This window comes from Malurus melanocephalus, unplaced genomic scaffold, assembly GCF_030028575.1.
Source record: "Malurus melanocephalus ecotype Western Australia unplaced genomic scaffold, MMel_1.1 scaffold_356, whole genome shotgun sequence".
Classification (NCBI taxonomy): domain Eukaryota; kingdom Metazoa; phylum Chordata; class Aves; order Passeriformes; family Maluridae; genus Malurus; species Malurus melanocephalus.
In genome coordinates this window covers 421,884-447,655 of record NW_026623588.1, presented here as the reverse complement: position 1 = coordinate 447,655, position 25,772 = coordinate 421,884, and the positions used below count along the sequence as shown (strand labels likewise).

Sequence of the window (25,772 nt, the reverse complement as noted above, 5' to 3'; positions counted from 1 at the left end):
TTTGAGAAATTACACAAGCCTACTGTTCCATAACGTGACTTTTTTTTAATTTTTTTTTTTTTTTTGAAAGTAAGTGATTGGTGAGGAAAAAAAACCTGGGCCAAATAACTTGCTTTTGCTGGCTCTCACAAGAAGGATGAAAGGTTTTGGACACATTCTTTGCCTTTGCTCATACACCCATATTGCTTTTATTTCTAGTTTTCATTTTCCTGATCATCATGCCCTCCAAAACAGGCTGTCTCACATTTCCAAATATTCATTGTTTTGCTTGAAAAACCATTCTCCTGCAATCTTAGCAGAGCACATTCTTTTGTAAGGAGTATTGTAAGYGCTGTCTTTAAATTCCCAAATTCATTAATGATTTTACTTCATTTGTGTAGGAGTTGAAAATGGTCAGTGTGTTTTTAACTGGAAGAACTAATTACGGCTCATTACTCAAAGCTGATTCTGTAAACAATAAATACCAAAACAGTGGAAAGAAGATAGARCAGCTGTGATGTTTTGTGAGGTGTWGCTCAGGAGGTGATATGTAATCATGCCTTATCTTGAAGTGCTTCCTTCCTCCCTACCATGTTGTCTTGAAATCCCTCTGAGAAAGGCGTCATGTTTTCTAGGCTCTGTGCCTAGAGCTCCCAGTTGTTTTCATGTCACTGTTAGGTGCTCMCKTGTCCTGTGAGCACARTGTCTGCTGTAYCCTTGGGTCCCAAAATAAGCTACCMCTCTGTGTGTGGCATGACTGAGAGCATGCATGTGCAAGGGTGTTCGTTCAAGGTGTTTTTTGGGGGAGAAATTACACAATAATTCTTTGCCCCTCAAGCTCTTTCACAAGGGAGGGCTTTACTATCCCAGCTGAAGTGCATGTTGTTTGCTGCCTTTCAAAGCTGCCACCTTAAAAATGAACAGATTATAGTGCTGAATCTTGAGATTTGGTCTTGAGGGTGTTTCTCTGGGAAGATAACATACATGGACATGCCTGTGATCCTCTTGGGATCACTCCTTTAGAAGTGCTCAAAGATCATCTCTATCCCATTCATGCTCAGTCATGCCCAGGATGCCCGGCTATTTATGGTGTAAAAACAGCTGACTTTTAATACTGACTTCTAACACAGACTTTGTAGAAAGAGTTGAAATTAAAACATTTCTTCTCTAAACCCTTTGGTTCAGCTGTCACCCATGCAATTCCATAAATATAAGTGACATCTGTGAGAATCAGATTTTAGGTGCCATTGTTTGRAGCAAAAAAGCCTGCCTGTTTGTACTCGAGTTTCTCCTTTGACAATGAGAAACAAGTGAGAAATAGCTGTGAATCTGGTAGAAATTAAAGAAAAAATTCTCAAGGAAACAGGAATGCAGGCTTTTACAATGGTTTTTTACCCGTATGAAGAATTTTTAAAACACTTGATAAAAGGCTGTAAATTAATCCTTTGGAAAAGTTTATCTTAGATTTATAGAATTGCATGTAAATCTTCACAAAATCCACTGTATTTCAGAAAAGCTGCTGTGTTACTGCAAAAGCTGTGCTGTATCTTTGGTAGTCTCAAAAGACGTTGAATGGTGCTTTAGCAGAAATTCAAGCCATTGTTTTCTGGGAGGCTTGAATTGGTACCTCTGTGACATTTTATCCGTGGTGTGTGAAGAGCCCCTGATTGCATTCTGAGAAGCACAGTGCACACTGGGCACAGTTAAGAGCAGTGTGTGGTTGTGTTTGAAGCAGATCGTTTTTGTGTCTGTCTGTAGTTTGACAGTTTCATTTCCTGTCCTGTACTTAAAAAAAGGCTTTTAAAATAAAACCTGCATCAAGAAGGCAGAACAACTTCAATGCAGGAGAATAAATGTTTCCTGTATCCAGACTCTGAATTATCTAAATCACCAAGATAAGTCTCCAAAATACTTAAAATAGACAATTTTGATTTCATATGACAGAACTGTGTGGAGTGGTATGTAGAACTTCTTAATTTTGGTTCTTGCTTTCCTCCTCTCCCACTCACAAGATGACACTTCTGTGTCTTAACCACTCATTTACAGCTGTAGTAAACTGGGAGAGGACATTTGTGTGCCTCAGACCTTCCCGTCACCCCTCAAGGAAAGAAAATGCAAAGCCCACTTAAGAACAGTCTGTATCAAGGAATAAATCCACATCACTATCAGGGAAATTGAGGTTTTTTACTTCTTTTCTCAGCCCGGTACTTCCCGATCTCCGAACAAAAATCGAATACACATCCATTAAATATAAATGTCAGTGSTTATAAAAATAAAATGAAACAAATCTCATGTGGCAATAGGTTTCTGATCTGTGGGAGTTGAGTGTTTCAGACAAGTAGACCRTATAAAATAATGGGATAACAGGTCTTTTGAAGCCAAGTCTTGTTAGGGACTGGGTTGGAAGTGTTGGCAGTAACAGGTGTCTCTGTGCCAGGTGTCCTGGGCTCTCTGCATGGAGAGTGGGCTGCCAGGAGCCTGAGGAGGGCAGAGCTGCCTGTGACAGGCAATGGGAGCGGAGAGGCTGCTCTGCAGCACTGAGCCGYGCTGTCAGCGTGACAAGCACCGCAGCCGCAGGAAGAAAATCTTCTGTCACATTGCATATTTCCTCCATTTACTAAATCTCTTGTGATCACAGCTTGGGATGAACCGAGGCATGGAACACAGAAGGGATTCACAGACCCAGTCTTCACTGGCATCTTCTAATTTTACGGTTTTGCTAGGAAAAACAGAGATTCCGGGCATTTGCTAGCCATGGATGAAAATAAATTCCAGTTCAGATTTCTAGGACACCTCTTCTGGTTTATTGTGTGATCCTGATCTGCTTGGAATGGTGTTCACTGTGGGCAGGAAGAAGAAGGGATACCTGATGTAGGAGTAAAGGCAATTTTTAAAAAAAGGCTTCACACCTGCTGTTCTTTTGCATGGGTGGGTTTGTTTTTCTACCCATTTTAGTGCACAGTTCACCTTGAGCAGCTTTCTAATGCAACACTGCTTTCCAGTAGTAACAATTTTTGCTTTTTATTTGGTAGTCTACTTGATTCTCATATATCCATAGAAAGCGTGTGCTAAGCATGAGCCTCATTTCAATATTTGAATATTGTTCTAATTTCTAAAATCTGTATCAGCTGTAGATTAATCCAGTTTTTTGTCTTGTTCCTCTTGCCAAAAGCTCGATCTGTTATCTGTGAAAAGACTCCTTTCACCACAGAAGAACGGTTTCAGGTTGTTTCACTGCATTGCCAGAAACCCAGCAGAACCTTTAGGGTTCCTGTGTTTATTCCCTGTAATTCCATATGATAACCCTCTAAACAGCATAAAATCCTGCAAGCCAGCTGAAAACCTGTCCTTCCCTGGGGTGTTGCTGCTTTGGTGTGCATCAGCCTGGCCATGATCACAGGTTTCCATTAATACTGTATTGCGTCAAACCAGACACGGGCTGTGTCACCTGCGCCCTGTCCCCATCGTGTTTTTAGGTTGCACTGAAATCACAACTCCCGGTTATTTTACGCTTCAGTTGTGCTGCAGCAGCTCCCGAGTAGGCACAGCTCTGATGGCAGCCGGCTCTGGCACTCGCTAGTAGCAGATTCCCTGTCACGAGCTAATTACAGCAGAGAGAGGAAATAAGAGACACTTTAGATAAAGCATCCTTCTCAGCTTGTGGTTTTGAAGCTGGAATGGAAAGGGCCTGGGAAGGGATTATTAACGTACATAAATGGCACCTGAAGAATGCAGTGTTAAATTACTGCGAAGCTGTTGCAGTTTGAAGGAGGAAGCTGTGATCTGCACATCTGCTGTTCTTTGGAAACACTTTCCACTTGTGACTTTCCCATGTGATCTGGCCTGAGCAGCTGCTGCCAGGTGCCTGGGCTGCCTTGTCTCCCTCTCCTCTCTCCTGCAGGCATCCTCATTGGGAAATGGYTTACTAGGGAAATGGCTTCTGATGCATTTTCTGCTTCATGTGCTTCAGCCTGAGCTCCCCGCAGCCTTCAGATGTCCTTGTTCACACTAAAACTCTAAATGGAGGACAGTAAGCAAGCTGGCATGAAGGATGGAGTGCTTCAGGAGATGTGTGTACTCACCTGGCCTTTGTCTGAGCTAAGCCAATAGTACCATGATACACCTGTAGATGATGTAATCCYTTGTTCTGCCTGTGTTAATGTGATCTCCCACTGTGCTTTGTTACCTAAAAACCCACAAACAGTGCATTAAACACCTTCAAGTGGTACAAAATTCTGAGTGCTATTGAAGTGATGCAGTTGCAGTGGTCTGGGTGAGAAGGAACCTCTTATTTTGTCAGCAGGGCAGGGTATGAGCAATTGTTATGATCCAGTTGTCGTGTTTKCAGGCTAACTTCCCCTGAAGCTTCYCTCTAYCTTATGGGGGTTTTGCTGTCCTACTTCCATGCCTCCAACCTGGCTTGTTGGCAGAGAGGTATGTGCAGAAAAGGTAACAAAGGATTCACAGAGCCCTGAACAATGAATTCAAGATAAAATTAGCACTGTGCGTGTGATCTTGAGACCATTTTGCCTGGTTTCTTTAAAGATTTCTTTTTCCCCAATTTTGAATTGACCAGGAAGATAGACTTCTGATCTTTAAATTGTTCCCAGTCCCTCCTAATAATAGCTTTAGGGTTGTCTGGAAATAGCTTTCTGATAGAAGGCTGAAACTCCATCTTCAGGGTAAGGATGGCATCCTGTTGCCTTCTCTTTTCTTTTGAGATTAGTGTGGTGGTTAAATTGTCTTCCCTGTAGGCTCACACGTGTATCTGAGCCAAATGAAAGACCAAAGCAGCTCAGCTGGACTGCAGTTAATATGCGAACAACTTGCTTTGCTTTGGGAGGAAAAAGAAGTTACTCTTCTAAGGATTGTTGCTTGAGGCCTTTGTTATCAGCTCATTTCCAACAGAGCTTTTCTGGGAGATGGAGATTTCCATCCCTCCRAGAGAAGAGGGGTACAAACTTTCCTTGATGCACATGTCAAAAGTTTTGTGCTGAGCTGTTGAAGAGCTGTAATCCAGTATCTGGAAACACACAGGGCTGACAAGCAGGCTACTTACAAATAAGGAAAAGAAATTKATGCTCTCTTTTAACATTGGAGTGAAAAGTACACGATATCAGATTTTTATCTAGGGAATTCCGTTCAGTCATCGGGAGCAGCAGCAAGCAGGACCTCAGGGCCAAGCCACCAGTGCTGATCTTTGGAAAATGAAGCTGCWGAGTGAAACTGGAGACAGAGTTTCCTTAGGTTATCTGAGCCCACATTGCTTGGGTGAGAAATTTACTGCTCATTGCAGAGCAAAGGGGAAGGRTAGTCTTATGATAAAAAAATTAAATTAAAACCAACAACTAAGACTGAGTTAGGAAGCCAGACTTCTTTATTCTGGCTCTGACGCTCAAAAATCTGAGAAGCTACACTGAAAAATTAAGATTAAATTGCATGACAGCTTTTCAATGCTGGCCACTTACTCTMTTTCAAGAGGGATGTCATTTGAGCTACTTCTTAAACAAGCCAAAGTTTTTAGAGATTTTAGCACTTTTTTTTAGTCCAGCTGTAGTCTGTAAGCGTTCAGCACATATGAACACATATTGTCTCTGCCTCTCTAGGCCAATGGGATTTTCTTTCTGTTTCAATCTTAGCTTTGCAGATGTAGATTGGCATCAATTAATTTGCTTTTAGTTGTGCTTTGTGTACATCCCAGGGCTCTACCCATCACATATTGAAAGCTGGTGCTTTTGGCTGCTAGTTAGAATGAGTATGGTGCTTTGGAAAACCAAAATGTTTCTCTTTTTTTTTTCTGTTCAAAAGTCTCAGGCAACAGCCACTGCCATGAACTTTGCCTCAGAGCACTAACTCCAGTGATTGCAGTATGCATCATTCTTTGAAGATGCAAATTAATGTCTGAGTAAAACATGTTATTTCAGGTAGGATTTAAATATCAAATAAGAACAAGAAAGAGTCAGAAAATAAACACAAGCAGACTTGGAAAGAGCAAGATGGGACTGAGCCCTGTGTCTGTGTTTGTTATGACTTTTCATGTATGTTAGAGTTGTAGAATCACAGAATGGTTTGGGTTCAAAGGGACCTTAAGTCTCATCTCATTCCAACACCCTGCATGGGCAGGGACACCTTCCACTAGACCAGGTTCCTCCAAGGCCCATCCAGCCTGGTTCTGATGTGGATGCCATGGGGCATCCACAACTTGTATTGATATATGTGAAGGCTGAATATTGATTATTATTATTGAATGTTACTATTATGAGTATTGATTTATATATGTGAAAGCTGAGATAACTCTTACATTGTCAACTTTAAATCTTTGGCAAATGGAGTACCTGGAATACAGATATAAGTGCAAGATACCAAGTCAGAGTTTCCAGACGTTCCTGAGTTTAAAGTATTAGTAATATGTAGGGTTTGTGCTTTCAGACAGCCARTGAATCTGATTGGAGCAATGGAAAATTAAATAGGTGTCTTAAGCTTGAAATACTGATGGATAGACAGGGTGCAGAATCTGGGATGACGGATCTGAGCAGGAGCAGCAGGCATCTCGTGGATTTGCAAGATCCAGTGTCAGGATGTTCCGTGTCTGTACTTGCATGTCCTGAGCACACTGTACATAACATGATCTGCTGGGTAAGAATAGTTTGCAGTTGTTGAGTCTGCTCACAGGCAACATGTGGTGCTGTGTGTCTAACTACAAGCATTTGTGGAGTGTCTGTTGCCTTTTGATGTTTAGATATGCCTTCACTGCTTTGTGTGAAGAGGTTTCTAGAGAGTTAAAATGAAACTGGTTTCACTTGCTGCTGATCTCTTAATGTTATACAGTATGTGAATATACTGATTTCCTCCAGAGATGGATTTTCATGCTTTAGCTGCYTGGGCTTGGAAAGCTGGTGTGTGTTTATTCAATTTATTCAATGTATATTTATTGGAGTGTTATTATTCAAGCTACTCTGGGTTTAAATTATTTAGACCTTTGGCAGGTTCAGATCGATTTGTCCACACTGGCCTTTGCAGCTGTAGGCTGAGTGTGGGTTGGYCTATTTGTGACTGTGATTGCCTTACTCCTAATCACACACAGACTGTGGGAACTGCTTAATGTGCTGCTGGATTTCCGTAGCCATCAACCCTTTTGCAGTCTCTGTTTTTGTGACAGAAAGAAGTCTCAAAGAATCTATAATTTTTAAAAATCATGCTCTTGCCCAGCATTCCAGGTTTTTTAGGGCTGTGTTCATCCAGATTGGTTTGGGCTTGCACCTGAGTGTTGAAATTACTGAAATAGGGAAAATGTCTTTTTCTAGTAAAGCTTAGTAGTGCATTTCGTAGTCCTAAGGAGAAGCACAGCGTGCCCATAGAACCGTAATGATGGGAGTTAAGTGCTGAGGAGGGAGAGTGTGAACAGCCAGCATGAGAAAGGCAGCTTGTTTGGTGCCTATCCATGCTGATTTACACCCTGCCTTTGACTTGCTAAAGCCCAGGATGACCTCAGGGAGTCCACACAACCTTWTAAGTGTGTATTGAAGGTCTGTAGAATCACCAGGCTTGTTTCTTGGCTTCCACACCACTGCTGCTAATCCTTGTGGCTAGTTCTTGATGTTTCTATTCTGAGTCTCCTGAGAGTATTGCCTCATTTTCTGGCTTCAAGGTTTGTCATTCCATGAGAAACCTCATTTTCATTTGAAAACAGCCATGTGTCTTTCTAGTTGAGAAGAAAAACTTGAAAATGTGATACAAATTTATCCAAATGTCTCAGAAATCAGAAGTGGGTAGAAACAGAATAATAAAGGTTGATTTTCTTCTCCTTGTGTGCATTTTCTCYTGTGTTCTGACTAAAAATTCTAGGTATTTAAATTCTCAATACTGCTATTCATAACAGCAGAGCAGTAACAGACCAGACTCTCACTTGGAAACACCTTTGTTGGGTTCTTGCCCCACAGGATGGGGCTGTTTCAGCAGAGCTGGGCCGGCTGTGATGGCATCAACAGCTCCAGCTGAGRACTGCAGCATTATTCCTGCTTTTTCTGTTTGACTTTGCATAAACACAAGGACATCACATATCCTGTTTGCTCTGGTTTTCCCATCTGTTTGGGAATAATAGAGATCAGCGGTTTTCTCTTTAAGTTCCAGAGATGAGAGCTGCTACAATGACAAACTGTTGTCTGAGCAAAAGCTGACACGGGCATTGACGGGGCTGGCGGCTCTGTTCCAGTGACCTTTTATRTGGACTAGGAAAAAGAGGAAAAGCAGAGACAGTGGGAATTTATCCTAAAGTGTTGAGCTTCAAGTGTAACAGCTGTGGATTTCCTCAGCTATCCAGGGTGATGGGAGATTTGCTGAAGTGGAGGTTTGGCAACTGGGATTTTGTGGTGTCCCTCCTGTTCTTCTTCCTCCCAAGGAGAATGGATGATGCCTGACAGGAGACTCTGGTGGATCTTCCTGTTAAGGTGATCCATTATTTTTTAGGGTTTGTAATCATCAAAACCTGTGACTCTTTACCACTGGAAATTGTATCAGTCAAATCTCCTTGTGTTCCCCTCTGCAAACACGCTCTCTTGTCTTGCAGTGAGCACAAAGATTCCTCGGAAAAGAAACACAAAGACAAGGAGAAAACCAAACACAAAGATGGCAGCTCAGAGAAACACAAAGACAAACACAAAGATAAAGACAAGGAGAAGAGAAAGGAAGAGAAGGTGGGTGTCTCCTGTGGGAGAGACAAGAGGATGGGTCTTKCGTATAATGCTGAATAGTACAAACTCAGTGGGTTAGATGTAGCTTGTACTCCCAAGTTTGTATCAACCTGGAGAGAATTATCCCARTGCTAATCCAGGCACTTTGTGGAGTGCTAGATATGAACTCAAAAGGGCTTTATGTGCAGGTGTGTGAATGGAAGCAGTTCCACAGAGAGCTGTGTCCACTGGCTCCACCTGTTTTCCCGTGTTACATTTCACTTTGCCAAGCTTGAGTCCAGAGACAAGGGAGAAGAATCATGCATATCACATTCAGTCCATACAAGAACAAACTATATACTTAACTCCAATCTACTGAGGAAAGTGGAGGGCCWGTAAATACTGAATTGACAAAGAATTGCAGAAAATGTTGCCTTTCTGTCATATAGGTCACTGAGGGCTACTGGGGATGGAGATAGTCACAGTTCCTTCTGCAAGTGAAATAATAATATTGTGTGTTGAAAAAAACATAAGCTATGCTGGGCAGTGCTAATCAGCRCTCTCTTTTTATGTTTTTCAGATGAAGTCATCTTCTAGTGATATGAAAATAAAGAAGGAGAAGGAAAATGGCTTCTCTAGGTAAGAAATTGGGTCCATGATCTTGAAAAAGCTGCAGTTTCACTATTCTCAGGTTCTCAGTGTTTGAATCTTCTCTTGGTCTTGAGAAAAARTTGGAACACTCTTAAGCCCTTCTTAAGATACCTTCTTCTCAATTATGGGAATTGGTAGATGTGCTTGCCCAGTAACTGGAGATGGAGCTGTGGAATACCTGGTGTCTGCCTGCACACGCTGGGTTTGTCTAGGTATTAAAGAGCTGGATTCTGCTTAGCACAGACTGAACTATGGGAACATTGGTAGCAGTGTTTGAAAGAACCTCTGTTGTAAAACTGGGACAGTCCGGTGGAAACAGGATCCAGCAAAGCCAGTCCAGATTACCTCTRTGTGTCTCTCCTGTATGTGAGTGCAGCCTAAAGGCTTTGCAGAGGAGTGACAAGAGTGACATGTAAAATCAGAAGTACCTTCAGGAAATGCATAGATGTCCTACTCTAGTACCAAATCCCTGCTAATAATAGAACCTCCAGGACTTGAGTGTTCTGTCAGTCATGGCTAAGTAGTTTTATTAAAATCTTAAAGTGAGCAATTGRTAGAAGAGTACTTTTTCTTAATAGTCAACCAAGATCTCATGTCATTTGTTTGCAATCCAGCGATTGGTTATTTTTAAGATGTTAAATCCAGTCCTCTGACTTACTGAAGGTATGTGATATGGTGGATATGTGCATTCATATCTGTTAGTCAAGAACAGCACTCAATGAATTCATTCTGTTTATGAATCCACTTTAAAATCAAAACAAACAAAATCCTTCCAGTCTCACTGTGTTCTGTGGATACAGAGAGGTTGGGAGAAGGCACCTGCTTGGCCCATGCCTTTTAGGTACTCTTTGTTTGTTTTGAATGTGCCCTTTTGACATGAGTTCTTCCATCTGTTTCGTTTCCCTGCTCCTATTTAAAAATGCAAACGAAGGAGTCAGGCTTGGCGCAGGGAAGAGGCGCCATCTCCAGGCCCTTTGGGGAATACTCTGCATGTAGAAAGCAGYGACATTTAGGTGTTTCATGGTGTAGCAGACACTTAATAACTCTCTCTAGCCTCTGCTGTTCAGSAGAATTACATGATGTGCTAATCTCACCAGGGATGTTGGCTGTTCTCATATCAAGATAACTGAATGCTGTTTAGGTCCAAGAGCATTTTTTCATGTGTTTGAGAAAAGCTTGAAGGAGCCATCACAATTATGCCTTCAGGGCCAGAGTAAAGTAATTATTTTCTTGTTTTTTCCTGCTGAAGTGTTCTTTTACAAATTCTGCAGAGAAAAATGTCCTCAGTCAGATGGTTTTGATTTTCTTCCTTAAGACTTGGTATGATGAGCAGTGTTACAGTCTTGGAAACAATGTGAGTCAAGGTTCATTTTGGTGATATAGCTCCTTTCTTTTCACAGACTCACACTTTATTTCCTCCATTACAAAATATTGTGCAATATTTCAGTGATAAAATAGATAAAATTCCTAGTCACTTTGCACACAGTAGTTCTATATTTCTGCCTGAAAGAGAGAATATATTAAGTGGGACAATTACCTTTTTTTTCCATAGACATTGTGCAATTGTCTCTGTGCTGCAGACTTGACTGCAGCAGAAATGGCTTCATAGAGCAGCTTGTTTGTATCTCCCCTGAACTGCATCTTCCAGCACTGCAGTGGCTTTAGAGCTGTGAAGAAGCAAACTGCTTGTTCTGCTTCATGGACACACTGCCAGCTAACATGAGACTCCCTAATGTCTCCTGCTGACTGGTCTACAAAGCTGAATGCTGCTTRTCTTAACTCCTACTCCATCTGATTGCAAAATCCACATGTTAACTTGGAAACTGAGYCAATTTGATACAGAAATTACTGATGGAACATGGATAAGAAAGCYCAAGATGGCACTAAGTGCCTCAAAATGTCATTTTGGACTCTTTAAGACACCTTTTTCCTTATGAAGATCAGTGAAATGCTTCTGTGAAATCTAGAAGTATTGAGTTTGTCTAACAGAATAGTGTTTCTTGCACTCACACTCTGGTTTTTTTTCTTATTGTTTATATCTTGGGATGTTAGGGCTGAAAATACCGAGCCTGACTTTGTGGTCTGTTGAAAGGGACAAGATTGTTTGCGTCCTGCAGCTTGGATAGTGAAAAGAGGCTGATCTGTTTAACTCTGCCAAATCTTTGTTTCCTTTTGTGGTTTTCACATGCCTCCATATTTAGTTGGCAAAATATTCCAGGGAATAGCTTTCAAATCTTTGTTTAGGTGATAATCTTTTTCTCTTTTAGAAGGCTCAATAAGGATATTGAGTTGAAACTAAACAACATCCTGCATTTGACTCCACACAGGCATTTCAGTTTTTTAGTGTATTTTAAAGTGCTGGAAGCTACTGTTGTTTTCACTGAAAACCTCAGAGAAACAAAATGATCTTTAAACTGTTGAAATTGAACTTGATGTTGCTTGAGAAATGGCAAACGCATAGACATTGAATGACTCTCCTTACACTGTCTGTGGGCATTCAGAAAATTACATATTTCAAGTCTTTGGGGTCTTGAAATGGCAGCACATTCCATGAAAGACAKGCACATTTTGCAGATGATTATTTCTTAAGTTGCTGGTTTCTGAGAAACTTCCTCTTTGAAAGCAAACCATGTTTCTTTGTTTATTTTTGTAGTCCACCACGTATTAAAGATGAACCAGACGATGATGGGTTTTTTTCATCTCCTAAAGAGGACTCCAAACCCCTGAAGAGACCTCGAGAAGATGATGAGTAAGTGGTGTGGGTGCTGGTGACTTGGACGTTTGCCTTTAGTTTTAAAAAGAGAATGTTGAGGAGCAGGTGGAATTTGAAGTGATCAACATAGACTTCTTGAGATGGGTATTGGAGGTCTGAGACTGGTTCCCTCATGCTGTTAGATGTTTTCTGAGCAGGGCAGGGATAGTATTTGTGCTGTGCGAGGCAAAATGCCATTACCTGCTTCTGCAGATGGTGCTGTGAAATATTGCAGAACTAGTAAATTAAAAAAAAAAAAAACCCAGAAGGCAGGTGAAGACTGATGAAGACTGTAAAACAGGAGTGTGAGCATGTGAGGTGTTACTGTAGCTAACTGGCTGCAGTGGTTTCTGTTGGGTGAGGAAGTGACTGCACGAGAGGCAGAAATGCACTGTCAGCCTGTTGGGAGGCAGGGGGAGGTTTGCCTGCACTGCCTGGCGTGCTTTGCCTGGAGTCAAAATGTGTCATGAGTTATGCTGAGGGTGGTTGTCTCAAAGAGAAATGATGTTTGCTTGGTACAGAACCCACTGAAATTCCATCTCGCTGTGATCTGCCCCTGTTTCTGTCCAGCTCTTGAGGCAGTTTGTCCTTGTWAGCAGTCAGGAATTGAAGGGTTGAAAGGGTTTCACCATGGTGGCTCTCCATTCTGTGTGTCTCAGTTTCCAAGAGACATGGGTGGGACATCTTTTCTTTCGTGTAATCACTTGGTGCCTTCTGCTAGGCTTACATGAGCTCCCATCTCATGTCTGCAGTGGAAAGATTAAGAGCTGGGGTGTTTCTGTACGTTAGGGAGTGTTTTGTGTGTGCAGAGCTCGAGGATGGTGACAACAGAGTTGAGTGCCTATGGATGAGCACTGAGGGGAGGGCTGGTAATGCAGATATCCTGCTTGGAGTCATCCAACCAGCATGAAGAGGTGGATCAACTATACTGTAAGTGGCTGGCTGATGTTTCACCATTGCCAGCCCTTGTTCTTGTGGGAGACTTTAACCTGCTGGATATCTGCTGGAAACTCAACACAGAGAGGAGGCAGTCTGGGAGGTTCCTGGAGTGGGTGGAAAAGAACTTCCTGTCCCAGTTGGTAAGGACAGCTGTGGCCAACCCTGCTGGACCTGCTGTTTACAAACAGAAGAGTCATCGCCCCTGCAGGTGTTTAAGGAAAGGCTGGGTGTGGCACTTGGTGTCCTGGTYTGGTTGACAAAGGTGGTGTTGAGTCACAGGTTGGATTCCATGATCTCAGAGGTCTTTTCCCACCTCAATGGAAATGAGAATGTGTTTATGTAATTAGCCAGTACTCAGTTTCACTGTTGTTTGAGCTAGTGGGGGATGCAAAAAGTGAGCCTTGTGGGCAAGATCCCAGACTGATGACTGGAAAAAGAGTTGGAATGGAACATGCCAATAAGGTTTTACCCATTTATCCCATCCCCTGTAATCCCTTGGTGGCTCCCAGCGCTTTTGAATCAATTCTTCATCGACGTTTGTCTCAGCAGTGTGAAACTTGTGAGAGGTATTGATGGTAACATCTTGTGGCTGTTGTGCTGGATTGGGATTATTRAGTATTATGAGAGAGCAGGGTACAAAATTATATTCTTTAGAAATTAAAAGTATCAGATACTGCAAGCTTGTGCATACACACTTTGTACATTTATGACTTCTCTTTATTGGTATTGGAAAATGGATTGCTTTCATCAGCAARTCTTTTTGTTCTTAGTGCTGACTACAAACCCAAGAAAATCAAAACAGAAGACATMAAGAAAGCAAAGAAAAGGAAACAAGAGGAAGAAGAGGTAATGTGACAGATGAGTTTATATCTATGATCGAGAAAAGCCAGGTTTTTTGGTGTGGAACTCTGCAGGGGAGGGGGAATCTGATTTTGTCTGGAACAGAGCTGTGTGTGGCAGATCTCCACCTATGGTGCAGGTTCACTTATCTGAGTTGTAAGGTATAAGAAGTCAGGGAAACTTTCTTTCCTACCCTTAAAACAACGGACAGAGAAGATGCCTGCAGGACATGAATTTCCAGGCAATTCACAGTCCTTCTGTTAAGGAGCTGGCAGGGGGCAAGGGAGCCTTGCTCACAACATGTGGTCATTGCACAGATGATGTGGCAGGGTTCAGAGGCAGGGGAGATGAAACAGAGATTAGATGCWAGAAGGAATCTTAAAGCATTTAGATGGAGCTTAGGGTGGAAGTTTGTTTGGAGAAGGACGTGGAAAAGCTTAGCCATAATTTGAGACTTAGAAGCTACACTCCACATCTAGCAAAGACACCCTTACATGACACATTGAAGCACCTYCTGCCAATAGGGTTAATTCTTTCCTTCAGAGGAAGTGTCTCTACACTGAGTGTGCACCAGTATAATCCCAGAAGGCACCTGACAGTGGTGGTGTGTCTGTACCATTTGCCAGGCCAGACACACCAGGGARACCAGGGAAGAGGTTCTGTAACTCAGCAGTCGTGTTCCTTAGCCCAGACTTGCCCCTTGTCAGGTGATACAGCATAACTGGCTGTGTGCATTTAGCATGTCCCAAGTGCAAAGTAAAAGAATTTGGCTGAAAACTTAAGTGGGACCATCAGCAGACTTGGACTTAATGGGATGATCTAAGAGCACATTCATGCAGTGAAGCCACAGGAATTCAGTTCTTATATATCCCGAGAGAGAGTGTTTTAGTTTTAACACATCTTTTCAGGGAAGGGGGAAATACAGCAGCTSTTCTAACAGATTCTTACTCATTTTGCAGGACAGCAAAGCAAAGAAAGTCAAGAGCAAAGATAAGAAAGTCCCTGAAGCGGACAAAAGAAAGAAGCCGAAAAAAGAAGAGGAGCAAAAATGGAAATGGTAACTATATATAGTCAAAGCTGTAGGCTCCCATCTGCACCTGGATTTGCCTGCACCTCCCATGCTGGCTGAATAAGCACATCTGGCTTTCTCTTCTGTTGATTCATGAGGATTTGTTCTGAATAATTGGCTTACTTTCTGGTAAGCTCTAAATAAATATCTCATTCACTGTGTTCATCCTCTGAAGTAGAAGTGATATCCCTAAAACAGGAAATAAGGTTTTTGTKGGGTTGTCTGGGGGATGGATTTCCCTGTCTGTGTTATTTAGAAGCTGCCTGTAATGATCAGATACCAATATTCTTATGTCCAGAAACTGCTCTGTGCTGATACTCATCAGAGCAGTATGGAAGCTTCTAGGCTTGGGGGTGTCAGCAGGAACATATTAATAAGTGCAGATGGATTAAGGAATATATTAATACGTGCAGATGTGTTAACCAGTGCTGTAGCAGACCTTAGCTGTGTTATATGGAGGTACAGCAGGAGTGGGTGTCCACCTTTTCATTTTAGCTGGGTGTCAGCTGTGCCTCTCAAAACTGCTCCTGCCTCTGGMACAAAAATTAAAGTTTATCAAGTGACCAGTTAAGCTCAGGCTGTTTGACAAATGATTTCTGAGAAYGAGTTTTAGATGGAAAACACTTTGTCTTGCCCAGGATCCTAAAGTAACATCACTGAAGTTGTACTTTCACCCACTCTTAAATGTTTGTAGAACCTTTTAAAAATAAATCTGGCCTTTGTGRTTCATTTGGAAGACAGACCTGTGATGCATCAGTGGTATTCTGTGTAAGAAACCTGCTTGATTTCTTTTTAGCCCTCCATTGTAATTTAAGCTGTTATTTCTAGATTTGGGGAGCTGCCACTTGTGTGTTTTGAAGTTRTGGCCTTAGTACTTCACTCATTTTAATGCATATGTATTTCTCAAAAGCATGTGTGTTTTCTGCACTCCTGTAATGTATTTTTATGACCTTTCAGGGATGTTTCCATGAGTATTTTCTTTTCTCAGATCATTTAGCTGTTTCTAATAGATCTGTAGAGYTGGGGAAAGTCTTTGCAATCTTCTTCAGTCCTTTCAGGTTCAATCCTTTACCGCTTTATTGACACTATTATTGATTCATCTTTAAAAAGAAAAGAATCTTCTGTAGTGTTTATAGTCTTTACATTATTTCTCTTTGATTATTTCTCTTCTCACCACTTCCTCAGAACATCAGCASTTGCAAATCTTTTTTATCCTTGAATACTCCCTTAGAAACTTGGGTTTCCAGCCCCTCCCCAAAACTTCTCTTTTTTCTGAGCAATCCACTTTTTTCTCACTCCCTTTGACAGTATTTTTTAATGTGCTGTAACATTAACAAACTACAGGGACATGAAGCAATAGGAAGCTACAGAAGGTCTTTTTAAGCCTTAAYGATCTGTTGTCTTTTTGTCTTTGTCTCAGCTGCCCTTGCTGGTTCTGTCTAACTTAATATTCTGTTATCACAGCTCCCTTTTATTGTGGGCTGTACCCTTGAACAGCAGACCTTTACTGGAAGGCTGGGCTGTTCTCTCCTCACCTGCCTGGGCAGTACAGGTCCCTGTAGCTGTGTTAAACTCTGCAGTTTGTGCTTACTGCTGAGCAAAACTGCCTTGGAAAGCATGTTTGGCAGAATYTGGCATAGGTAACTGCATCCTTCTGCTGATGTTCCTGTCATCCATCTGCAGCTTTGTATAGCATGTCTTTACTGGACAAGGTTTCATCTGCACTTCAGTTGTTTCTCTTAAGGGCATTTTATGTTCCATCTGAGTTGATTTTTTGAGCGTCTGATACTTTTTTTTGRCTGCTTCCTCAAGTGCTTGCTGCCTTGAGCATTTTCATCCTYACTTGTGTGAATGCTCAATGCAGACATCCCCAAGGCATTGGCCTCATTCATCACCATGTAGAGCTCTTCCAGAGGTCATTTTCACGCCCCATCAGYGTGTGAAAAATGTGATCAGAAGTGCACCTTATGAGCACTTCTCCCACCTTGTGTTACAGCAAGTTTATTTCCTTGAAATAACATATCCCTGAGGTATGTTCTGGTTTTTTTCTAAGAATTTTCTCTCTTTTCATGCCATTTGAAAGATCTTCCCCAACTTTTCCTTCATGAGCCACCCTGGCATATTTAGACAGGTTTGATGTGGGATTTAATTAAGAAGCCTATATGACTGATGAGTTGTTGCTGAAATCAGTGAGGCAGCCTTCCTAACAGGCAGCATTCTCCTTGCTCCCACAAAATCATGTGTAGAACGTTGCTTTAGAACCAGAAGCTGCCAAGGACAGTGGTGCTGTAATGCWTTTTCTGTTTGAAACCAAATGAGGATGAAAAATGAGCTACACTCAGGAGGTTCACTTTTACCTTTTGTCTTTATGCTTATGTGTGATGTTTAGGAAGGTGGAGGTGGGTTTGGRGATGATTTGTGGTCTTTTTGTGGCACCCTTTCTGGTAGTTTTGAGCCTAGAAACTACCCCATGAATCCCATGGTTCCTCGTAGCCTTCCCAAAAGACACAGTGTCCTTCTGCTATTTAAATCACTGCCTTTCTAGTTCTCCTTTTACATATATCCTTTATAAAAGAATGGGAAGGGATAGAGGTACAGAATTTCTCATCAAGTAAATACCAGAGGAATAAATTCAAAAAACAAAAATGACAAACCTGTCCTGAAAAATAGTAGCTACTGTGAATGATGCCCTTATTTTGTTCTTACTGGAATAAAATTGCTCATTGTCAGAGAGAAGCTTATTCTGGCTGGGAAGGAAAGGAGAGTGGTTTAGATTTATTTTGCTGAAAGTAGCTTCTGGGTGGAAGAACCTAGGCCTGTGTTTGACAAAATATTTGTATTTCTAGCTTCTAATTAATTAAAAAAAATAAAAACACAACAATCATTAGGAATGTAAATATTTGGAATCTGTGTCAATATTGGTTTCTTATATCAACATAGTTTACTTGAGCCTCCTTCCCAGCCAGGGACTGAAGTCCAAATGCAATTCTATATTGATAGCTGGGGTTGGGTGCTTTTTTGTTAAAGATGATGATGTGCTTCTCATCAGAAGTACTYAGGTCCAGTAGTGTGCCTTTCAAACTATAACCAGCTGCTGTGTTGCTGTTGTCCCTAAATTGCTGATGTACAGACACAAGTGAAGCCTTTGTCTTCTAGCAGAAACTCGTGTCTCTGTACAGTGTTTATCTTCCATGTAGTGACTTTTATCTCAGTAGGGATGAAGCAATCTATCAGTGATCACAGCTCCGAGGTGCAGGCAGTACGTGCACATCTCTCCTCAGCTGCTGTGGCACCTGGAATGGAAATGCTGCTCCTTAGGGCTGGCACCAGACAGAAGCTTAAACTCCTTTTTTTTTATTGTCATGGCTGCTCAACAAACTTGTCTGGGCAATTCAGAGACTGAGTGCTGTGACAGGTTAATGGTCTTCCAGTTGATTGATCGCTGAGGTGAAATAGCCTTTCCCAGCAGGGAATCCTGTGCCAGCAGCATGGAGCAGTAATGTTGTGGTAAGCATGAAAGGAGCTCGGAGGGGAGGAGAGTGGAATCAGTGGCCTGGGCACTGGGAACTGGGGGAGGATCCTGGCCTGCCAGGACCCTTTTCTCTGCAGATGAATTGCTGACCCTGTTCTCTTGGAATGTGGGTTTKGTGGCGCCTGCCTTGCTGTGTTGTGATACCGAATGCATCTCTTGCAAAGTGTTTTTATGGAGTGTTTTTTATAGAGCGTCCTTGAGGCAAACATGCCGTTTTCTGGGCTGCTCTGTTTCTCTTCAAGTATGCTTTTCTTACCCGGAGAATTGGAATTAATTTAAAATGACAGAGCAGGTTTTAGTCTTTCTTGTCCAAGCAGGTTTGTTCTCRTTTAGGTCATAAATGAACATCTGTTTCTTTATCTCTGCCCTTAATGGCATATTGTCCACATCTGAAAGCAGCTGTGTAATATGCCACAATTGTTTGACTTTGCTGAGCAGGCATCCTGGACCTGATGTTAGATCACAGCTGAAGCTAATTTGGCATGATCCTAGCTGGTTTACAGGGCCCAAGTCTTATTTTCTTAAGATCTAAGCAATTTCAGCTTTGTGATTTTGTGAAAAGAGGAGCAAATGAGAGGTGAGGAAAAGGGTGGCTCGCTCAGATAATCTGCAATCCAATGTGTTCTGTTCATGGACATGATTGTGCTTTTGGAAAAAAAAAAAAAAAGACGAGAAAAAAAGGGAATTAAAAAAGGAGAATTAAATGATGATAGTATACTGAGTATTTGTTGCTGGTCTGTACCTGACAAAGCAGTGATTTCTGGCTGGTTTAGCATACTCTCGTACCCACACAGTAATAAAATAAAGATTGGGAGCTTAAAATTGTATTGGTTCATATTTCTCTCTTGAAGGTGGGAAGAAGAGCGCTACCCTGAAGGCATTAAATGGAAGTTCCTAGAGCACAAAGGTCCTGTATTTGCTCCACCATATGAACCTCTGCCTGAAAATGTCAAGTTTTATTATGATGGTGAGTTAATCTGTGTTTCTACTTGCTAGGAAGAGAAATAAACATCTCAGGGTATTGCGATGTTCTTCTGGGGACTGAAGAGCTGAGGAAGTGCTTGTGTTTTAGTGGCTCACTTAAATCAGCTCCTCAGCAGTAAAGTGAGGTCTGTGGAAGGAAAGGAATTCACCTGAGCCTGCTGAATTCTGCTCACTGAAGTGACACGGGGATGAACCTGCTCTCACTCCGTTATGGTGGTGAATCCCTCGGGTTCCTTAGCAGAATGAGGRTGTCTGATGCCTCAGAGTAGCAGTGCCTGACCAGTGGAGTATGTAATTGTAGCTGCCTCATCACTGGTCAGTTTAAATCTTGCTCTTGTTTTCTTGAACATTAAGAATTGCAACTTTAATTGTCTGGTGAAGTTCATGATCGTGGTGGCGTGAGCGAAATAAAACAATTTGAATTTGGGTACAGATGATTAGGATCTTGTAGGAGTGAATGGGATGACCCTGGCTTCAAGAACACAGCCCTCTGGTGTAAGTCATGGTCCCACTCCCTGAGCATTGCGTGTGGTAGAACTAATTGGTGTGGGATTCGAATATCCTGGGCTGCCTGGTTGGCAGAAGCTCATGTGGAAGGGATTATATGATGTGATGCCTGCTGGAGCCTGGACTTGATGACCCGTGTGTTTCCTTTTAGTCCTGTGATCATGTTAAATGAAGGATCAAATTAACCCAGGATCGAATTAAGTGGGAGGTATTTGAATGGATGAAAATGTAATTTTTGGTGATGGGGACATCTGCACATGGAGCTSTTCCAGGAGCAACGTGCTGTTTTCATGTGACATGACACTGTTTTTAAATATTGAGGAATAGGTAGCATTACGTTTTCAGCAGCAAAGTAGTCAAATAAATATACTGTAGCTTATTAAAGGCCATCTCCAAGCAAGTAGCACAATGATCAAGGATGTCTGCAGCCTTCTTTCTTAGGGTTTGATAACAACTTGATATAAGTTGGAAATTGTTTCCCTGTGTTGAAAAATGCATGATCTCTCCTGTTGTCTAGAGAAGGGGAGGGGCAGCCTGCGCTGTAGCTGTCCCTTGTGCAGACAGCAATAAGCTCCTCGTCTCTCCAGCCATCTATTTCACAGAGCCTCTGCAGGGATTTTTGTAACCTCTGCCWCTGCCATCACAGAAATTCATCATTAAGCTCAACAGTCATGGGGTGGGCAGGGAGGGGGTCTGGCAAATAAAGACATCCCATAAGTCTTCCTTGAGAAACTAGGCAAAAAATCAGATGTCTGATTTACACAGCAGCTGCTGAGAGCCACTGTCTGTGCTCACAAGGCATTGTCTCATTTTGAGATTACCCAGGATGATTTGTAGAGCCCAATAATGAGGCTGTGGCTGGCCGGTGGCCGGCTCACACCGGAGGAATCTGTCCCTGGCCTAGGATTCACTGCCTGCTTTCATCTCACGTAACAACTGCTGGGGCTCTTGGAAGTGCCTACAATACTGTCTCAGGGAAGGAGCTTGAAATGCCAAAGCCATCCTTTTTGAGTGCCTGTGGGTTAACCAGTCACTGTTCATTGTCCAGAGGTGGCTCAAACTTGCACATTTTTCTGTAGATGGGGCAAGGTAAGAGTGTAATGGTGGCAGCTGCATTTCAGTCATGGCCATGCGGTCTCTTCTGGTCATTATGTCCCCTGGTTGCTCTCTGGTTTTTTAAATCAGGTAGCTAATATTCATGCCTCTGGAATAAATCCCTTTTTCCTTTAAATGTCCAGCTCAGTCACTGAGAGCTTTTTCAAACGTTTGTGGGAGAAAAAAAAAAAAAAGGAGTTATGTCCAGTGAAATATATTCTAAAGTGATTAGATAAAGGTGACTGAACCTGCAGCTAGCTGGGAAAAATATCAGACATTTTAGCCCCTTAACAAGTTACTAACTCGATAGCCTCTTTCAAACTAGAATTGTAGCCTGGAAAAACAGTTTCCCTTGCTGTCTCTCCCTTCCCCCATTTCCTGTTATAAGCAAACAAATGCTGTATTTTAGGTTACAGCTTAAAAATTGGCAGAGTTACTGTTGGTTTAATTTAATTGTGGAATATTCTCAGATCATTGGGAGGACCTTTTGCTAAGTCTTGTTTTACGAGGGTTTATAGATCTTAAAGCTTTACAGCTAACTCCCATGCTTTAATTTTAGAGATGATGCAACTTTTGAAAATATGTAGTAAATCCAAAGCGTGATTTTTTTTTTTTCCAAGAGCACAGATTGAGCAGTTTCTTGTGTTCACTTTTGTGCGGTAAAATGGTTGTTAAAAATCCCCAGGTATTGACTGTCTGCCAACCACTGGAACTTTAAATATTTCTTGCAACTAGCTGGAGATGTGAGCTGCATGCAGAATSCTTCAGAGGGATCACTGGCACCCTATGTTTCATCAGGAATGCAATCAGGACCAAAAAGATGCTCGATAGGAATGTTAGATGTGGAATCCACAGCCACGATGTTGCAGCAGCCCTCTTTTCCCTTGTGTTCCAGTCTTCCCTTGCAGCAATTTCACTTTGTACTGCAGTCATGCAGAGAAGCTGGAATGTGACCCCTCTATTCACTGACAGCTCAGTCTTTCTTAAAAATGACTGGCTTTAGAGCCTGCTTTGGAGATGCAGGAGTGGATTCCCACAGCAGAGGGAACAATTAGCACAATCCTGACACGTTTCCCTGCCATGAAGGAGAGGTCAATATTTGGCATCTCTTTCCAGCCTATTTGTAGCTTATCCAGAGGAAAGGCTCTTCCTGCCTAGAAATAGCTAAAGGCTGCAAGGGCTGTTCCGAGGTGGAGTCTGTCTGTGCATTGAAAAAGAATACAGGGACTGTATTTCCCATATGTCTGAGTGCTGCAATATGAAATTTAATAAAATCCCTGCCTCTTTGACATCAAACAGCAGCGTCTCCCCAGGAGCACACCCAGCACGGGGGTGGCTCAGTGGARGGTTTCCTGCAGCAGGCCTTTTCCCCTTCCTGCCCTGCAGCCCAGACCTGCTTCACGTCAGATTGCTGGTGCTTTTTTTAATGTTTAGATTCCAGAGGAAACTTTTTTCAAAATGTTTGTGGTGGAAGTCAAGCAATTGTGCTCCTCTGCTTCCTTTGTCCATTCAAGTTGCTGTATTATGTAACATTTTTAAGACAAACTTCTCCGTAGTAAAAATATAATACTTTAGGACTGTTACTATGGTTTCTTTATGGCTTTGATTTCTGTTTACCATTTTCTTAAAGAAGAAAACCTTTCTTTGTAGGTAAAGTCATGAAGCTGAGTACCAAAGCAGAAGAAGTTGCCACATTTTTTGCAAAAATGCTTGATCACGAGTACACTACAAAGGAGATCTTCAGGAAAAACTTCTTCAAGGACTGGAGAAAGGTATGCACGTAGTCCTGGGCTGCAGTGACTGTGGGCRTGGCCAGTGTCTCCTCAGCACTGAMCAGTGAACAGGGGCTGTTCCATGCACAGAAAAGTTGGCTTGAGGCAATTAAAAGCTACCTCAGATTATGACTGATTTTTTCCATTTGCCCTGTAGTTTCACCAGGAAGGACCCTGCCATAAATGCCTTGTGTAAGAGCTAGATTTGTTAGAGGGAAACCTCTAACATAAAGACCTAAAACTGAGGTGTTCTCTGCAGTCATCAGCCATAACAGCAAACCTTTAGATCGGTTGGATGCAGTTTTCCTGGATGTGTGCCTGGGTTTTTCTCCCAATCCCTCAGCAGTCCCAGTCACAGCTGGGTGTRGGAGTGCTTTGGAAAGCAGTGCAGCATTGCCCAGTGCCTGGGGAGAGCAGCCCCCTGCAAAGCCAGTGCTCCATAGGATCTGCTGCTTTCCTCTGACCTCAGCTGGAGTGAGCCTGTGCAAGAATTTGGGGATTCTTGGGGAGGTTATTGTGAGAATCTGTCTGTTGTTCCTGTTTAAGCTGCCTGGGGTAGGGTAAGCTCTGCTGTGCAYGAAAACTTAGTGTGTGTAGAAACTTAAAACTCTGCTTTCTTTCTGCAAGGAAATGACCTCTGAAGAGAAGAGCACTATCACCAGCCTCAGCAARTGTGACTTCACCCACATGAGCCAGTATTTCAAAGCTCAGTCGGAAGCTAGGAAACAGATGTCCAAGGAGGAGAAACAGGTACCAGAGGGAATTCTAGGAAACTTGTGATTCTTAGCTGGCTTGTAAACATCTTTGTGTAATCATTCCCCTGCCTGCCTTGCTGTGCGTATGTCAAGTGTTTTCACCAGCTTTCAGATTATTGCTTTCATGTGAGCTGGAGGAGTCTGCACTGTGAGCTCAGGTAGGGCAGAGCACTGTGTTTACAGCCAAATCTTCATCCTGACTTTAAATGAYATTGATAGGGCTGATCCTGCTTAGTGAAATAAGTAAGTAACTGCTTAAGTAAAGTAACTACTTAAGTWAATAAAGAGAATCAGARGTGCTGYCTCTGGGTTCATTGGGCCCTGGGCAATAATAAGCAATGGATAMTCAGTTAAGGATAGGAGAGGTAAGGATGATGGAAAGGATGCAGCACTAAAATTAGTGAATAAAATGAGAAAAGAAATCTTAAACATTAAGTAATGCTGGGTTTTGAWTTAAAATAAACTTTATTATCCAGTAGCATGGCTGCAGTGTCTCAGAGGTTGAGAATTAAATTAACTGCAATGAGAATTGAAAGCTGGAAACTTTCCCTAAGTTCTCAGCTGATCTTCTGCAACACTCTAGTAGTTGTCCATTGAATGATGGGCCTTGCAGCTTGGAATTACAGCCTTTGGGATCACAGGGATCCCATCAAAATAGAGGGCCCTTGTCTTACTGCTATTTCTGTTTGATAAATGTGTGTGAGCCCTTCAGTTCTTGTCCATAGTAGCACTTAAAATGGAGCAGAAGTGGCCTTTTCTGTTTCTTAGCTGCTGCAGCAGTGCTGTCTGTGGGTCAGATGTTTTATTTTGAGCTGCAGTGTTTTTATTTTTCCTTCTATATAATTAGAGTTCAGGCCCAGAAGTATGCAGTGAAATCTCAGCACATTCTTTCTTAGAAGACTGTGTTCTGCTTATGAGACCATTTGCTGACACAGGCTTGACATGCAGCAGCCTGGAGACATTCCTTTGCCTGCTTTCCAACGCTGAGTTCAAACACAGAAGTCTTTTATACACAGAATTTTTATACATAAACAACAAGATATGAAGTCCAGCGGATGACAAATGCTCAGTATAGAATATAAAGCAGCAGTACTGTGCTTGGGGTACCCTTGAAGCTGAGCAGAGGTACACGCCTCTGTTGTGGCAAAATTGTAGCTGCCTTCAGCAACACTAATCTGTTTTCCTCAAATACAAGTTTTCAGAGAGTTTTCACGCATTCTTTCCCTTTTTTGAGTTTGTTTGTGCTGCTTGCATTTTATGAATGCTTTTATGGCCAGCCTRATACATTTGTCATGATGGGGATCTTGTTTTGGGTTGTGTCTTCAGCATTAGTGTGGTGCAAATATAAATACGACATGTAAAGGTGGGTATGGTGCTGCATGTGCCATATCATCTTTGCTTTTGGCTTTTCCCAGAAAATCAAAGAGGAGAAYGAGAGGCTATTGAAGGAGTATGGTTACTGTGTGATGGACAACCACAAGGAGAGGATTGCCAACTTCAAGATTGAACCCCCAGGTCTCTTCCGAGGTCGTGGGAACCATCCCAAAATGGGAATGTTGAAGAGGCGCATCATGCCTGAAGACATCATCATTAACTGCAGCAAGTGAGCACTGGACCCTTCACACCTTGGCTTTGCTTTCTAGACCAAATTTTTTAAAATCTTGTGTAAGCAGACACTCAATCATATAGAATTAGGGATGCAGCTTATCTTGTTCTTATATGGATAAGAAACTGAGTCATACAAGCCAAGACTGAGCAAGGCAATCATGGGTTTCATGTRGAACTTTGTCAACATATTTTCTTCCTCACGCCTACTGCCTACATCTGCTTAAACTGCCTTTCTGCTAGTATTTCCAGAAAATAATTTTCTTCTCCATAAATTGCCCTACTTTGTCTTCCTTGACGTTGAAGGCTTTGGTGGGCTTCACTTCACTCTCTAGTCCTGATAAGTGTCCACACAATTGCAGTGTGCAGAAATCAAAGCTGGTCCTAGCAATGTGTCCCACCTACAGTATAATTCATAAGTAAGTTCATGTTGGTAACAGTTACATTCCCGATCTTTGACTGTTCATTTTGATTCACTTGGTTTCCTGCTTGTGGAGATAATGCACTTCTGTTGCCTCAGYTCCTTGCCCTGCACTTCTTTGTGTAATGTTGTTTATTACCTTCCCTGTTTTGATGCTAGCAAGAGTATTTTTAAATAGTTTTTGTCTTCTTTTTTTCTAATT

General features: G+C 42.1%; 1 protein-coding gene across 1 annotated transcript in view; it reads left to right on the top strand.

The window, feature by feature from the left end:
• Positions 1 to 25,772, top strand: part of TOP1 (DNA topoisomerase I) — a 65,150-nt gene that overhangs the window by 30,157 nt on the left and 9,221 nt on the right. The window contains exons 4-12 of the mRNA XM_057378409.1: positions 8,546 to 8,672; positions 9,229 to 9,287; positions 11,953 to 12,048; positions 13,761 to 13,836; positions 14,790 to 14,887; positions 19,283 to 19,398; positions 22,668 to 22,789; positions 23,417 to 23,539; positions 24,960 to 25,147. Of these exons, the coding sequence (XP_057234392.1) occupies positions 8,546 to 8,672; positions 9,229 to 9,287; positions 11,953 to 12,048; positions 13,761 to 13,836; positions 14,790 to 14,887; positions 19,283 to 19,398; positions 22,668 to 22,789; positions 23,417 to 23,539; positions 24,960 to 25,147 (1,005 nt within the window). The remainder of the gene's footprint in view (positions 1 to 8,545; positions 8,673 to 9,228; positions 9,288 to 11,952; positions 12,049 to 13,760; positions 13,837 to 14,789; positions 14,888 to 19,282; positions 19,399 to 22,667; positions 22,790 to 23,416; positions 23,540 to 24,959; positions 25,148 to 25,772) is intronic.